At 45.9% G+C, this 17,183-nt stretch overlaps 1 protein-coding gene across 2 annotated transcripts in view; it reads left to right on the top strand.

Moving 5' to 3' along the window:
- The first annotated feature begins 263 nt into the window (after positions 1-263).
- Positions 264-17,183, top strand: part of Ranbp10 (RAN binding protein 10) — a 59,849-nt gene continuing 42,929 nt past the window's right edge. Inside the window, exons 1-2 of one of the 2 annotated variants that reach the window (XM_036187599.1) lie at positions 264-530; positions 1,286-1,397. In XM_036187599.1, coding sequence (XP_036043492.1) covers positions 296-530; positions 1,286-1,397 — 347 coding nt within the window. In that variant the 5' untranslated portion in view covers positions 264-295. Of the gene's footprint in view, positions 531-1,285; positions 1,398-16,617; positions 16,743-17,183 lie in introns of those variants that run through there. The other variant, XM_036187600.1, reaches the window with a different exon arrangement.

The raw sequence follows: 17,183 nt of genomic DNA, 5'->3' as shown, positions 1-17,183 counted from the left end.
GAATGGTAGTTTTCAGTGGCTCCTTGCCTCGGTTGTACGGCTCGTGGGTGAGCAGGTTTAGACTACATCACCCGAAGTTCTCTAGGAGCCCGCGTTGGCCGGCTTCTAGCGCGCTCTGTCTTGTGGGATATGTAGTCTAGTATCTTGTGAAGCATAGTAGTATACTATGAAAGGTTCACGGGCTGGGACTCAGTTTCCCTATGGCCCCGGGATGCTTACAGGCCATTGGCTGAGCAAAACAGATCTGGTTGCACTCCTCCCCGCCCCCAGTGACACAATAGCAGCTCCCTCCAAGATGGCGGCGGCGACGGCAGACCCGGGAGCTGGGAACCCGCAGGCTGGGGACTCCTCCGGTGGGGACGCCGGGGGCGGGCTACCGTCACCTGGGGAGCAGGAACTGAGCCGGCGCCTGCAGCGCTTGTACCCTGCAGTTAATCAGCACGAAACGCCGCTGCCGCGGTCCTGGAGCCCCAAGGACAAGTACAACTACATCGGCCTCTCCCAGGGAAACCTCCGTGTCCACTACAAAGGTATCAGCGTGTCTGGTCACTGGGAGACAAGTCCAGAGTGTCCACAAGGGAGCTGCGCCCATCATGTCCCTTTCTTTGCGTGGGCTCTCTGAGTTGGGCCTTAGCTCAGTGGAACGTCCAGAGTAGGGGGGTTGGCCAGGCCAGGGTTTACCTGCTTCCTTTGCTCTGTTCTGAAAACAGACGACTTTAAGAGAACTACAGTAAATGTCCAAAACCAGTGTTGGACAAGACCTTCCACTTAGGGCCTCCAGTCTTGTCCTGAGCTGGCTCCAACCTCAGCTAGGCCCTTTAACCACGGCTTAGTTTAAGTAATGTTTGCAAAAAGAGGTGGTAACATTCTCACAGGCGGTGCATGGGCTGCCTGCCTGCCAGTCACCCTGAACTGGCCTGGCTGGAGGTTGTGTGCTAAAGTTGTTGGTAGTGGTGACTTCCATTTCTGCCACTTCCTTCCCCTGAGCTCCAGGCTGGGCCATCTAGAAAGACAGAGAACAGTATTCAGTGTCACACACACACCTCTGTTGCCTATGTGTACCCTTGTTTTGTTATGGAGGACAGTATCTTGGTCAGTCAGGACTGTTGGTTGGTTTAGGATGGAGGTGATTTAAAGGTGGGAGGTGTATGTGTTTACTCAATTCCTTGGACAGTATAAGAACGTCCTCTAGCAAAGGAGGGTTGAAGTTACCATGTACAGAGAAAAAGGAGGCTTCCATTTGTATTTCCTGTGTTGACATTCCTTCTTTGCCTTTTTACATCAGGTCATGGCAAAAATCACAAAGATGCAGCCTCTGTGCGTGCCACCCACCCCATCCCTGCTGCCTGTGGCATTTACTATTTTGAAGTGAAGATTGTCAGCAAAGGAAGAGATGGGTAAGTCCCTCTTTACTATCCTTTTTCCCCTCAGCACAGAACTAGTGTTTCCTCTCCTCAGAGTTTGAAGTTCCTGACTGGTATTCGTGACTGATGTTAGCCTGTCAACCCACTTGGATCTGGGCTACCTCTCTCCTGACTATGAATATGGTCTGGTTGGTCTAAACAGTGGGCCTTGATAGCAGTAGGCACATTGTAGGTAGAGCAGAGGACACTTTTTTTTTTTTTTTTTGTTGAAGTATTGTAATTAGATAGTAACAGATCAAGGATATAAGTAACAAGTTTACATTAACAATTCAGAGGCCAAATGAGGTTTCCTCTGCTCGCATGTGGTGTTTGTGACTTCCCTCCTTTGGAAGTTGAGGTTCTTTTTTATGGCATTTAGTAATGGAGAGGCCTCAGTAGACTTCAAAGGGATGGTAGAGTCTGTGTAGCATCCATCAAAGCTGTGGTGGCCACTGTCATCGGATAAACAGTGTACACATGGTTAGAGTCAGGTGACTTTGCTGCTCATAAACTTGTTTTTCTGTCCAGGGACTTGAACACCAGTTGGACCAGCTTTAGGAAGGCCTTATTAAAGTCAGCATTAGGGAGACTCCCTATTTTAGGGTGACATAAGCAGACACAAGGCATCAGAGGGGACATTTTTCCTTGTCTTCTTCCTTATCTCCCAGTCTCCTTTTCCCCCTAGTAATTGTAACAAAGCAGATGTTCAATCTATGAGATAATGTGACTTTAACTATCCTGAGACAAGCTTTCTTTTTTTTTTTTTTTTAATAAATTATTTATTTTTATTTTGCATGCATTGGTGTTTTGCCTGCATGTATATCTTCATGAAGAATCTGGATCCTCTGGAATTTGAGTTACAGACACTTGTGAGCTGCCATGTGGGTGCTAGGAATTTGAACCAGGGTCTTCTGGCAGAGCAGCCAGTGTTCTTAACCACTGAGCCAGCTCTCCAGTCCCCAGGACAAGCTTTCCCATAATAGACCTTAGGTTTGTTATGGGAAATTTGCAAACCCTGCCAGGGACATTCGTGTGGGCCTGAGTGTGTGTTTTTGGGAATTTAGGATAATTTTTCTCTTCTAACTCTCTCACTGTGTTGTGTGCAAGATGCCAGGTTTAGAAGCTGAGCCTGAACTGAGTGTAATAATGTACGCCTTTAATCCCAGCACTCAGAGGAAGAAGCAGGCATACCTCTTGTGAATTCAAGGCCACCTGGTCTACAGAGTGAGTTCTAGGCCAGCTAGGACTGTTTAGTCAGACCCCGTCTTGAAACAAAAAAACAGAAAAGAAGCTTGTTCTGGGGCAGGACTGTTGGAATCCTAATCTCCCTGCTTTCTCAGTGACTTTGTGACTTCCCAGCCAAGGAGGATCCTGTGGACTTGGGTAGATCCTGGGGCTTGTCTCTTCAACATCACTCTGGGAAGTTCAGTCAGCATTAAACTACCTTTAACCTTAAAATTCAGTGACTTCAGATTTTTTTTTTGTTTTTTGAGACAGGGTTTCTCTGTGAAACAGTCCTGGCTGTCCTGGAACTCACTCTGTAGACCAGGCTGGCCTCAAACTCACAGAGATCCATCTGGCTCTGCCTCCCGAGCGCTGGGATTAAAGGCATGTGCCACCACCCAGCTTAAAACTTTTTTTCTTTCTATCATCTGATAAAACATATCTAATTGTGTTTAAACCAGTGTCAATGAGTATGACCTCTTAAAACAAACACCTCAAAAACAGTTATAGTGTTGACGAAGATGTGGGTGTTGGACTCTGATACTGCCAAGGAGACTGAGGGGCTTATTTTTTAAACTTGTAGGGAGGAAAATGTATCTTTTCTCTGTAGCTCTTTTTCATAGATAAGGGGTGAGCTAGTGAGAACAAGAACAACTTTTTAGGAGAGGGTTTAAACTTAGAGATCTGGATTCTTTCAACTTGCTTTTTAGATTTCAGTGACTCTTGAGAAGAAAGCTGTGTGTTAGACTGTATGACTGTGATATTGTCTACAAGTCTAAAAAAAAGTGAAAGCCAGGGGCTGGAGAGATGGTTTAGTGGTTAAGAGCACTGACTGCTCTTCCAGAGGACCGGGGTTCAATTTCCAGCACCCATATGGCAGCTCACAACCATCTATAATTCTAAGATCAGACTTAGACACACATGCAGGCAAAACACTAATGCACATAAAATAAAATGAATAAATTATTTTTTTTAAAAAAGTGAAAGCCAGGCATGGTGGTGCATGCCTTTAATCACAGGACTCTGGAGGCTGAGGCAGGTGAATCTCTCTGAGTTTAAAGTCAGACTGGTCTACATGGCAAGTCCCAGACCACCCAGGCTTGCATAATGAGGCCCTGTCTCAGCAAAATGAAGAGGATCTTTCTCTGACTTCTTTCCCCAGCATTTTTTTTTTTTAATTTTATTATTTTGTTTTTCGAGACAGGGTTTCTCTGTGTAGCTTTGCACCTTTCCTGGAACTCACTCTGTAGATCAGGCTGGCCTTGAACTCACAGAGATCCGCCTGCCTCTGCCTCCCGAGTGCTGGGATTAAAGGCGTGCGCCACCACCGCCCGGCTTTCCCCAGCATTTTCCCCCCTCTTTAAATAACAAAGTTTTATGTGTCCCAGGCTGGCTTATAACTTCTTATGTGGCCAAAGGATGGTCTTGAACTTATGATCCTCTAGCCTTCACCTCCTCAGTGCTAGGATTACAGAGATATGCTACCCTACTTGGTTGATACAGTGCTGGGAATTGAACCAACTGGGAAGCACTCTGCCACCTGAGTTACATTCCTGTGCTCTGTTCTCCCTGTTTTTACATATGGTGACTACAGTTGTTGAGTTGATCTGGAAACTTCACTTTTATAAAGGTCCCGTGTGTCTGTAGTGGCTGGCTTCAGTTGACAGCTAAAGCGGTAGAATGGTGAGTGAGCATATGACTGGCCCCCACAGCCACTTTCTGGAATCCCTGAAAGGCTAAGGTGTAGCCAGTTGGTATGAGCCACACGGTATAGTTCAGGTTTGGTTTTTGAGGAAGCCAACAGAAGTTGTAGGACAGGCAGACATTGACTCTTCTCCATCAATGTTGGAAATGTATTTCTGACCCAGGTCTCGTTGATGGCCCAAGCATTAACTATAGCTGTTGACTTTGTAGCCTTTCTGTGTGGTCTCATTTGAGCCTCAGAGCATCTCTAGATAATGACTGGAGCAAACGATGATGGACTTGTTTTGTGGGTGAGTCTCTGAGATGTTTGGTGGCCTGCCCTGGCTGCAGGGCTTAAGATGTGCAGTAGAATAGCCTAACCTGTCAGATGTCCTTGCCTGATCCCAGACACGTGTCTGAGTTGCTGCTGACTTTTCCAATTAGGACTGCTATTGCATTCCTTCTCTGGGCTAGTGTGAAGGAACATCCTGTTGGATCTGTCCAGGGTCACAATGTCAGGGGACAGGGCTGACATGTGCTAACTGAGGCTAGAGAAGCAGGGCATGCTCTGTGCTGGCCTCGATTGACTTATTTTTCCATTGACTGTGTAAATCTGTTTTTCTGTAGCCTTGTGTGTTCCTAAGGTATTTATAAATTCATTTGTTGTTGTCATGGTTCATTAGAAGTGCCTTTGTTTTCATAGTGTTTTATAGAAAACACTAAGCTAATCTGGTTTGTTTGTACAGAAAGTTTTTTTAAGTGACTTTATTTTTTTATTTTTAGTTACATGCATGTGTGTGTGTGTGTGTGTGTGTGTGTGTGTATGTGCATGTGAGCACAGTATCTGAGGTAGCCAGAATATGATGATAGATCCTCTGGACCTGGAATTACATACAGGTAGCTGTAACCTGCCTAACATGGGTGTTGGGAATCAAACTCCGGTCCTCTGGAAGAACATCCATGCTTTTATTGGCTGAGCTCTTCTCTAGCCCCCTCACAGAAGGCTTTTGTTTTTTTGCTTTGGGTTGGGATTCTTATGAGACAGTTTTGCTTTATAGCTCAGCCTCAAAGTCTCCCAAGTGCCACAGAAAGGTTTATTTCAAGGGTTTATAGAGTTTTTCTTTTTCTTTTCTTTCCTTCCTTCCTTCTTTCTTTCTTTTCTTTTTTTCCTTCATCCTGATGTGCTGGCTACAAGAGAGCAGAAGCAAAGACAGCAGTAGATGAGCCTCTTCCTCAGGCTCCTGTGGCCTATTCAGGAGAGAGTGGGTCTGAGAAGGGCCCTTTATAAGAGGAGGCAAAGCTTGGGCACTGCAGTGGGGGATGAGTAGGAGTTCCCAGGAGGCACTGCTTGTGGATCTATGAGTCTTGTGGGTAATTAGCTCCGTGCCAGGGTGCAGAGCTTTTGGGACTCTTCCCATTTAGGAGGGAGGACTCTGTAGAAGGAGCTAAGAGCTTGGCATAGACTGATTAATCAGCCTCGGCTGGATTTTCAAGTCATCAGAACTGTGAAATTTGGGAGCAGGTCTGATAGGATGAGGAGATGTCTCAAGCCCTGCCAGGGTTGCCCCCAGCAGATAAGGGGCATCTGGGTTGATCTTTGCAGAAAGTTAAGTAGGCAGACTTTATGGACCTGTGGGTGTCCCCAGCTTTTAGTGATGACACATGGAGGGTGTGGCTGTCCTGGCTGACAGATGCTTCAGTGTGACCCTCAAAATAGATTGTAACATCATCCTAGTGGCAGAGGCCTCCTGACATGTGATGGGTGACTCTTCCCAAGAAGGGCAAACTTAGGCTAGAGCACTAGGTAGTGCAGGGAGAGGTGGAGTTCTCTTCAGCAAGGGCCCTGAATAGGGATCTTTGGTTACAGTCAACCAACTCTTATTGCTTGGTCACATAACGGTACACCCACCCATTCATGCCATACACCAGGATGAACATTGATTGTTTTGTCCTGGGTATGGGCTCCAGGAGCACAGACAGGAGGCCTATGTAGAGACAAGAGAGATACACCCTGTGTGTGACCTCACAGGGGCATAGAAGTTTTTTAGCCCATGGTATAGACCCATGGTATCTGAGTTGGCCCAGAGATTAGATTTCCTTCTACACCTCTGAGTTTAGAGGACGATTCATAGAAGAGATGGTGAGGAAAAGTGGAAAGAGCAGCTGGAATGCTCAAGATAAATAAAGTGAGAAGCACAAGACACACAAAAAGATGTATAGGCTGGCCTGGGTATGGTGATTTAGGCTTGTAATCCTAACACTCTTATGGCAGAGGCAGGAAGATTGAAAACTTGAACCCAGCTTGGCTTCAAGGCTAGCCTGGGGCTACACAGGGAGACCATGTTTGTTTGGGGGGAAAAAACGGGCCCAAACTGAGTAAGTAGAGGCCAGATGGAAAACCCTTTGTGTAATGTGGCCAAAATTTCAGACTTTGTTTTGAGGACAGTTATGTGGACAGACTCTGGCTAGGGCAGAAGACACTGCCAGTCTGGTCTACCAGACCTCTGCTTCAGAGTCTTGTCTGTGTGGGCCAGTGGTTTATCCTTCACCCAGAGCATGATTTTCTCATAGCATGGTCCTTTCAGAGGGAGAGTGACTCTCTGCTTATGCTGTGATTGTCTGATGATTTGCTTTACCAGCTCTTCTTCCAAAGACATCCTGTGTTTTGTGCCCAGCCACTTCCCTCTCATGAGTTAGGATCACCCAAAATAATTTCCATGGAACTGAGAGTCACTCTATTGTGAAGATCTTACCTGTTAGCTTCTTGGTCTCAAAATCTACCAGCTCTAGAAACAGCCTGTGGCTGGGCCTCTCATTCAGGATCCCTCCCCTCATTCTGGTCTCTCTGCATTGTTCACTGCTGTTGAAACTCTGTGCTTTCCTGTGGACTGGCTAATGCCTTCCCTGTCTGCCCTGAGGAGTAGGTGCTATCCTTGCTCTAGGTAGGTGCCAGCAGTAATGGAGTCCTGTTCCCCTGACTGCCCCAAAGCTGGTAGACTTACAAGTGACTGCTGAGCTTTAGCTGTGTCTTCCCTCAAATACAAACCTGTGCTGTGTCTGGAGATAGGGAACACTTGGGCTATGGAGCCTCCTGGGGTGATGTATGGCTTACCTGTATTGTGGCTGAAAACTAGATTGGGTATCTTGAGGTGTAGCTCTGGCATGGGTTGAGAAAGCTGGGATCTATTTTCTTGGTGGGGACTCCCTACTCATTTCAAATTATCATCTACATCTATTTGTGAGTTCAAAGTGGGGAGTATGGTCACTTTTTTGTTTTTGTTTTTGTTTTTGTTTTTTGAGATAGAGTTCTCTGTCTAGCCCTGGCTGTCCTGGAACTCACTCTGTAGACCAGGCTAGCCTCGAACTCACAGATTGGCCTGGCTCTGCCTCCCAAGTGCTGGGATTTAAGGCGTGTGCAAGCACCACCCAGCTGGTCACCTTTCTTTAAATTAAAGAGTTGTTATTTTCTTTGGGAGGCTACCCATGTGCCTTGGTACACATGTGGGAGTCAGAGGACAGCCTACAGGAGTTGGTTCCTTCCTTTCCCAAGTGGATCTTGGGACTGAACTTGGGTCTTCAGTTTTGACAGTGAATGTCTTTACCCACTGAGCCATCTTTCTGACTCTGGAATTTTGTTTTTGTTTTTCTGAGACAGGATTTCCCTGTGTCTTGGAACTTGCTCTGTAGACCAGGCTGGATTCAAACCCAGAGATCTGCCTGCTTCTTCCTGTCAAATGCTGAGATTAAAAGCATGAGCCACCGCCAGGCAGTGGTGGCGCACACCTGTAATCCCAGCACTCGGGAGGCAGAGGCAGGTGAATCTCTGTGAGTTCGAGGCCAGCCTGGTCTACAAAGCGAGTTCCAGAACAGCCTCCAAAGCTACAGAGAAACCCTGTCTCGAAAAACAAAACAAAACAAAACAACAAAAAAGCATGAGCCACCACTACCCTGTGTTGTGGGATATTTGTACACTATGTGAAGGTATTGCTGTGATTGGTATAATAAAAAGCTAAACAACCAATAGCTAGGCAGGAGGTATAGGTGGGACTTCCAGACAGAGAGAAGAAGAGGCACACAGGAGATGCCGTGGAGACTCGGGGAGTTAGACATACAGAATGAAAGAAAGGTGAAAAGCCACATGGTAAAATGTAGATTAATATAAGCAGGTTAATTTTAAGTTATAAGAACTAGTTAAAAACAAACATAAGGTGAGGCCAAGCTTTCATAATTAATAAGTCTCCCTGTCGTTATTTATGAGCTGGTGGCCCAAAGAAAAATCCGCCTACAACCTTGTACCTCTTGAGTTTTTTTTTTTTTTTTTAATCTTTTTTCGGGGGTGGTGGTGGTGGTACCTCTTGAGGTTTTTTAAGTTACTGTTTATTTCGTGTGTGTGTGTGTGTGTGTGTGTGTGTGTGTGTGTGTGTAATGTATTACACCACATATGTCATGGTTGGAGGACAACCAATAAGAATAGGTTCTCTTCTATCATGTGAGTCCTGGGGATGGAACTCGGATATCAGGCTTTGCAGCAAGCTCCTTTACACACTGAGCCATCTTACTGCCTCAGGGGTGGTGGCAGTGGTAGGTTGGTTTTTTGTTTGTTTGTGTTCTCTTTTGGTTTTTTGGAGACAAAGTCTCACTGTGTGGCCTCCCTAGAGAAGTTCCTAGGGTAAATTCCTAGACTCTCCTCCTTGTGTCCCCATTGCTCCTTTATTTTCAGAATGCTTGGTTTGTTCTATAGATGAGTCAGTACAAAGGGGAGAATCCCAGCTAGAGGGGACGCCAGGGTTTGTCAGGCTGAGCAGAGAGCATGAATTTAGCAGACCACTGGAAAAGAGTAGAGTCCTGAAGGAGGTCTGTGTGTGGTCAGGGATCAAGTTGACAAGAAGGCTTAACTCTGAGAGAAGATTTTTCAGTGCAAGGATATCTCTCTGCTTCTCAGAATCCATATAAAATGTCTTCATAACTCCAAGATTGCCAGTGTTTTGGTTGTGACCAAAATGTGAAGTCATGGCTGACTTAGAAGAAGGACTGGAGGACTTGGTGATAGAGCAGTGAGTGACTAGCCCTTTTGTCATCAAGGTGTTAGAACAGGGTGCCCTGGACTGTGTAGGAGTTTGGGAGGGGCCAAGAAAGTTCTTCCTGTCCCCCTCCTGCCTCTCTTCTTGTCTTAGGTGTCTTGAGATTTCAGGAAACTACTTTAGAGCAGTGTGCTGGCCAGTTTTTTTTTTTTTATATCAACTTGACATAAGTTAGAGTCATCGGAGAGGAGGAAATTTCAGTTGAGAAAATGCCTCCATAAGAGGCAAGCCTGTAGAGCATTTTCTTAAATAGTGATTGATAGAGGAGAGTCCAGCCCATTGTGGGGGAGCCATCCCTGGGCAGGTGGTCCTGAGTTCTATAAAAAAAGAAGACTGAGCAAACCATGGGGAGCCAGCCAGTAAGCACCACCCCTCCTTGGCCTCTGCGTCAGCTTCTGCCTCCAAGGTTCCTCCGTGGTTTGAGTTCCTGTTCTTCCTTCAGTGATGAACAGTGATGTGGAAGCACAAACCAAATAAAAACTTCCTCCCCAAGTTGCTTTGGTCATGGTGTTCCATCACAGCAATGACAGCCCTAACCATGACAGGAATGACGAATGTCAGGGGTCAAACACACCCTTACACCCTCAGCTTCCAGGGCAAACACCGGTAACAAGCATTCATTCTAGTCCAGATAGAGCCCCAGAATTGTTTTCAATTCACAGTATAGCAGGGAGTTTTGCTCACAGTTTTACCGTGAGATGAAATCCAGCAACCTCAGAGGTGATTGGAAGATGAGAAGTGGATGGCAGAGAAAGGGTAGTTGTGTCCAGATGGTCTGAGGGCTCAGCTTTTCTCTTCTACAGGACAGTGCCAAGGTGGAGTTGCACCAAGAAGAAGCAGAGGAGGCAGCTTGCTGAAAATTGGTTACATCTCACCAACAGTCATGTCCCACTTAGAAAGTGAGAGTCCAAAGTTGGTTATAGTTCCTTTTTTTTTTTGAAACAGGGTTTGTCTTTGTAACAACCCTTGATTTTCTGGATCTTGCTTTGTAGACCATGCTCGCCTTGAACTTAGAGATCCACTCGCCTCCCGAGTGCTGGGATTAAAGGCATGCGCCACCACTTAAGAGTGTCAGCCATTTAGAGGAGCCCATACCTGAATAAGCTAGGATTTTCTGTACTCTGAGCCACCTTTCTCTATGGGAGTGGAGCACATCTTGACTGAGGCCGTTTGCCTTTTGGATTGTTTTTTCCTGAATAGTGCTGGGGTGCCTGTCATGCCCCTCGGCTCTAAGTGAGCTGCATGGCTTCCTGGCAATAGGACATGGTTGCTGGAGGAACAAAATACACATAGTAGTTGGTGCCATGATGGTCTGTGGTTTTAAGTGGGCTCATCAGACTGTGAAATAAAATACCCGGTGCCAAATATTAGCTCTTATTTCAGACCTAAGTGTCAGTTGGTGTTTTGACTAAATGGTCTTCCAGGGACCATTTTGTGGCCATTGCTCTTGAGTCTTCTCTGTTATTGAAGCTGTTGATTTCTTTTATCTGGGGCAGGTTCTGATAGGGAGCAAGACTGTCAGCCTGATGAGCTATGACTGAAATGTTAGACATCAAGATGAAATTTCTAGGTGAGATCCTTGGAGCTCCTTGGAGAGCTGGGACTTTGTTTTTTGTTTTTGTTTTTCAAGACAGTTTCTCTGTGCTCTGTGTACTTCTGGCACTTACTTTGTGGACCATACTGACCTTGAACTCAGAGATCCACCTGCCTTTGCTTCCCCAGTACTGGGAGTAAGGGTGTGCTTTTTGAAGCCAGACCTTTCTTTTTGTTGGAGAAGGTAGGCTTATAGTTTCCCACAGCTACCCAGAGCATCTCAGCACCGAGGCTCGGGTCTTTTGTGTCTTCTTTGCATCACTCCTACCAGTGGCCCTATAAGTCTGAAGTCTTGAAGTCCTGTCGCTAAACACATTGGTTCCTGTACCTTAAATAGTCATTATTTAAAGTGCCATAAGATCTACCTCCTTTCATCCTAGCACTCGGGAGGCAGAGGCAGGAGGGATCTCTGAGTTCAAGGTCAGTCTGGTCTAGCAAGTTCCAAGACAGCCAGGGCTACACAGAGAAGCCCTGTCTCCAAAAACCAAAACCAAACCAAAACAAAAACAATCAAACAAACAAAACCCCATCTCCCCTCTAAGAAGAAATTGAGAGACAGTGAAAATAGCTGGGTCTGTGTTTTCACTATTCTCATCTGCTCTGTGCAAGCAGAGAGGGTCTTCTTATTTCTGGCAAAAGGCCGAGTACAGGCTGCTCTGATGCTTTCCATTGAGCTCTGAGCCAGGGCCCTTGTCTTATCTGGAAAAGCCAGCTGAGGCTCATGCTGTCTGGCTTAACTATAAGGGTGTGACTCTGTGCGCTAAAGACCTTCAACATCAAATGTGCTGTTTATCCACTTTACTTTTTAGCTTCTTTCTGTCTGTCTTTCTGTTTTTCCCTCTCTCTTTCTTTGCTTTTGACATGGTTTCTCTGTATAGCCCTGGCTATCCTAGAGCTAGCTCTGTAGACCAACTCAGATCTGTCTGTCTGTGCATCCCAAGTCCTGGGACTAAAGGCATGAACCACCAAACATGGCTAGTTTTTTTCTTTCTTTCAGAACAGTCTCACTATGTAGCTTTGGTTATCGTAGAACTTGCTCTATAGACTAGGCTGACCTTGAACTCACAGAGATCTGCCTGCCTCTGCCTCCTGAGGGCTGGTATTAAAGGCGTGTGCCACCATTGCCCGGCTTTTTTTTTTTTTTTTTTTTTTTAACTATACCAGTTTTTTTTTGTATTCTAGACTATTCCAAGGATGATGATCTTGAACTTCTGATCTTATTTCTACTTTCTGGGTGCTAGGACTTTAGGCTGTGCTGCCCTGCTCAATTTATGCTATTCTGGAGCTCAGATACAGTGCTACCAACTTAGGTATATCCTCAGCACCAGTTGTTTTATAAATCTTTCAACAAATGTCTATTGGACTGGTGAGGTGGTTCAGTGGATAAAAGCACTTGCTGTATAAGCCCGACAACCTGAGCTTGATCCCCAAAACCCATGGTGGAAGGAGAGAACCAGCCCTTTAGAATTGTCCTGTTTTCAGTATGATTACATGTTCTATGGCCCATATGCCCCTGCATTCATACATACAATAATATATAAAATAGAAATCATACAAAAGGAAACATCTATATTGTCCTTTGCCTATTTTGTAGTTGGTTTGTCTTTTTGTTTGAATTATATAGGTTTTTTTTTCCCCCAAGGCAGGATATTTCTGTGTAGCTCTGGCTGTTCTGGAACTCATTTTGTAGACCAGGCTGGCCTCAAACTCACAGAGACCTGCCTGCCTCTGTCTCCTGAGTGCTGGGACTAAAGGTGAGCATCACCACTTCCTGGCTCTTTTTTTTTTTTTTTTTAATCTGAGACTGTCTGATGCCATAGCACTTGCTTGGTTGGTACACTATATGTACACTTCTCTTGTAGCACAGGCTGGCCTTGAATCCTGGTCCTTCTACATCTGCCTCTTGAGGGCTGAAATTACTGGCATGGGTCACAGCATCCTGCTGGTATTTATTATTTTTGCAGTGAGTGCATATGAGTGTGTGGGTGTGGGCAGACATGTGCAGTGGCATAGGTGTGAAGGTCAGAGGACAATTTTCAGGAGGCATTTCTCTCCTTCCACCATAGATTGAACTCAGGTCATCAGGTTTGCATGGGATTGCTTGCACCCAGTTAGCCATCTTGCCTGCACCCTTAGTTGACTTTTTAATTGCTCTTGTAAGATGTATTTCACTTTGGGTTTGCATCTGGGTATGGTACATTTGTAATAGCACACAGCTATTACTGACATTATTCTGCTAAGAATTAAATTTGCTAAGGTCGGAGCTGGGAAGGAGCTGAGGAGCCCTTTCGTCTGACTTCTCCTTTTCTGATAGGGAACCTGAGATGTGGGTTGAAACCCAAGATCTGTGATCCAGAGTTAGGGTGGAGTCTGAGACCAGCCTTTCCAAGTTGGGGTATTATATCTAGAGGCCTACTGAGAAGTGTCCTGTCACTTTGCTTTTATCTTCATCTAACCCAGACTGCCTGTAAATTGGAAGGATAGCTAAGAAGGCTGGCCATGAATTCTTGACCCTCTAGCAGCAGCTTCCAAAGTGCTGGGATTAGAAGCATACACCATACCTGACTTCCTGTCACTTTAAAATTGCTCAGGGTCTGGTAGGATAGTTCAGCAGGTAAAGGTGCTTGCCACCAAACTTGATGACCTAAGTCTGACCCTGGGACTCACATGGTGAGGAGAGAACTGGCTCATATAAGCTGTTCTCTGACTCTACATGTGCTTCATGGCACAAGTGCACACCCAGATTAGTAAATAAATACAATAAACTTAAGAAAAAAAAGCTGATTTGGTGGTGCATGCCAGTAGGATTTGCTGAAGGAGGCAGAGGCAGGCAAAATTTCTGTGAGTTCGAGGCCAGCCTGGTCTCCAAAGAGAGTTCCAGGAAAGGTGCAGAGCTACACAGAGAAACCATCTTGAAAAACAAAAAACAAAACAAAAACAAAACAGAAGAAGTCAGCTATAAACCATCTCTCTGGATCATCCCAGTGCAGCACTTCAGTGACAAGAGACAGACTAGGAATTTGGCTTTCAATGTTAGTTCCTCAGTGCATTGAGCTCCCCAAACCTTGACAGGAGGCTCAGCATGCATTGGAGAAAACAGCAGAAACAGTCAAAATCCCTGACAGGCAGTGGAGCTGGAACCCAGGCTCAAATGGCATCTTGTGGTTCCACCCCAAGTACAATCCAGAGCTCACTCTCAGGAGGCGCTGCTATATGAGTCAGGCTCAGCACAGCTTGAAAAGACTGGAGAGTTTTTCCTGACCCAGCCATGCTTGGTGATATCAGAGGACAGGATCTTAGAAACAAGACCACTTGACTCTCATACCCTCCAGTTTTGAACAAGGCTAGAGGGAGGACACAACACCTTCGTGGTCTTTTCCTAATAGAGTTGGGCACACCCTTCTGCACAGGGAACCCGTTAGAAACAAATATAATGCTCCCTCTTCTTATTTCTGGAAGGGAAACAGAAGAATTTATTTTGGTTTTTTGAGACACGCTTTCTATGGGTAGTCCTGGCTGTCATAGAACTGGCCCTGTAGAGACCCGCCTGCCTCTGCCTCCGGAGTGCTGGGATTGAAGGTGTGCACCACCACCGCCCCGCTATAGCTGACTTCTAAATGTCATTTTTCCACAATTATAAAAGTGATTCCAAGGCTTAGGTTGGTAGACTATTTGCCTAACATGTCAAAACCCTGGGTTTGATTCCTAGCACCACATAAACTGGGTGTGGTGGCCCATGCCTTTAGTCCTAGCACTTGGGAGGTAGAAACAGGAGAATCAGAAGTTCAAGGCCAATCTCACTATGTGAGATTTTGTCTCAGAGAGAAAGAGAAAGAAAAGAGGAAATCAAGCCTACCATCAACAAAGTAATTGATGTTAGTCATAGGAAATATGGCAAACAAAGGGGAAGAGTCCAAGTTGACAAGTGTGTGTGCATCTCTCCATGTGACCAGGTTCAGCACATTGTTGCTTCTGGGGCAGAGAGGGCAGGGATGAGTGGTAGGCAGCCTGGGCCCCAGGAGCCGCCATTCTATTCTGAAGGTAGTCATTTTCCTGAGCCTCAGTTTGACCCCCTTTGTCTATGGGGTAGGGTAGGAGCTTCTGGTTAGACATAATTTGAGTGTAGTTGGTTAAAGGGCTCTCCTGTCCACCTATTGCTGTGCTGCCCCTTCTCTAAGTCAGTGGTGGGTCTCTACTCGTCTTGGTCCTGCAGTGCGAAGCCACAATGGGGGCAGAGTGTCTCTTGTAGCTTTAGCCTGCATTGTGATCTTGGCGCAGTGAGTAGCAGAAACTGAGAAGTTGGAAACCAGCTCATGACCAGCTACCATCAGGAACTTGTCTGTTTGTCCCTCTGTACTTCCTGACCGTCTCACTTCTTCGTTAAATGTTATTTCCTCTGTTTGCTGTCATGTAGAAAAAAAGAGCAAATCACATAGGTTTGTCTTGCAGTTATTTGTGGAGTAAATTATTCTCTCATGTCTTCTGATGCCCGAAGAACAAGTGAGGTAGAAGAGCCCAACTGTTGGATCCCTCTCTCACCTCTTAGGGGAGTGGAGTTTTTGCTGTCTCCCTCCCTCCCTCCCAGGCTGTGTTGAATCAGCCTGTATCTGGTAGTGTTCTTACCATAGCCTGGCCTATTACCAAGGAGGAAGCAAATTTTCATGCCCTTTCTCCTTGGTAATCCCAAATAAACAGGCATTTGTTTTTAGCTGTCCCAAGTTCAGGCCTTTGAGAATAGTCTGATTTATCTGATTGTCCTGCTGGAAGAACCTACAGTGACCTACTAGACAGAGTGGGTCATGTACACAGTTATCATCTGCTTGCCCTGAACACCAGTCCAGGTGCGTTTTTATCTGGTTCTGGTGAGTGGCTGCACTGAGGCGTCTGGATTTATGGTAACAGCTGATGAAGCAGGCCCTGAGAGGCCAGGAGACATGCCGGCGGACCCAAGATGAGATTTGAGTCTGAGCATGTCCAGTCCATTTGTTGTTTGCAGTTATGTTTCTCATTCAGGTGCTTGTGCTTGGTGTCGATGTCAGCATCAGTGCTGGAACAGAGTTGGGGGATGGCGGCTGGGCCTCTTGCTGAGCATGTTGGCTTCAAAATTCCAAGTGGGTCCCATTGGCCTTGCTTTGGTGACTGGTTGTGCTGCCCCATCCCAGCCTAATAAATTCACTATGTTCTGAGGAGTGGTAGGCCTTTCCCACGTCATTTCATCCCCATGGCTTTCTTTCCTAGGATGACTTTGGTAGTGTGGGGGTTTGCTTCTTCACATGTGTTAGTTGTCTGATCCACTGTAGCCTTGCTAGCCTCTTCTGTGGCTTTCCATTGACCTCCCGTGAAGTTCAGTCTCCTTAAGTTAGCATGTAGACTGTGTGCACAACCCCGTTTCCTGTCCAGCTTTGGTTCTTTGTTAGTCTGCCCAGCCTACAGCTCAGCCACACTGGACTTCTTTCAGTTCCTCCTCTAGCCTGTGTCTGCTTTCTTGTCTTTATGTGCCTTTGCATATTCTGTTGCTTCCGCATGGCACATGCTCTCTTTTGCTTCTCTTACCTCCTTTTCCAAGCCTTAGCTCAGCTTTCACTTCCTCAGGGAATCTCTCCCTTCAAGTCAGTACACTCTGGCTCTCTGGTTCAACCTTGACCTAAAGATGGTGGGACTGAGTGTAGGCCCTACCCTGTTCCCCCAGCAATGTGCCCCAGCAATATGCCGATCCTTGTGGAAGACATGAATGAGATCTCAGACTCTCCAGAAGAAGGTACTGATATCATTCTTTTACTTGTGGTTATCTAGATAATCCCTTCATGATTTGTTTAAAAAATAAACTCATTTTTGCACTGAGTGGTCGTGGCACCCTTGTTGTAATCAGTTAACTGTGTGAGGGTTTATTTTTAGGCTCCCTGTTTTGATGATCTTCATGTCTTATACTTTAAAAAAAAATATTTATTTTGTTTTTTCAAGACAAGGTTTCTCTCTGTAGCCTAGGCTGTCCTGGAACTCACAGAAATCTTCCTGCCTCTGCCTCCTAAGTGCTGGGTTTAAAGGTGTACATCACTACTGCCCAGGTTTTTGTTTATTTTTTTGAGACAGGATCTCTCTATGTATCCCTGGCTGTCCTGGAACTCACTCTGTAGACCAGGCTGGCCTTGAACTCAGAGATTTACCTGCCTCTACATCCTAAGTGCTGGGATTAAAGGCA

The sequence above is a fragment of the Onychomys torridus genome, chromosome 5 (genome assembly GCF_903995425.1).
Source record: "Onychomys torridus chromosome 5, mOncTor1.1, whole genome shotgun sequence".
NCBI classification, from domain to species: Eukaryota; Metazoa; Chordata; class Mammalia; order Rodentia; family Cricetidae; genus Onychomys; species Onychomys torridus.
The sequence above is the reverse complement of the archived record's forward strand: the minus strand, read 5'-3'. Positions and strand labels throughout refer to the sequence as shown.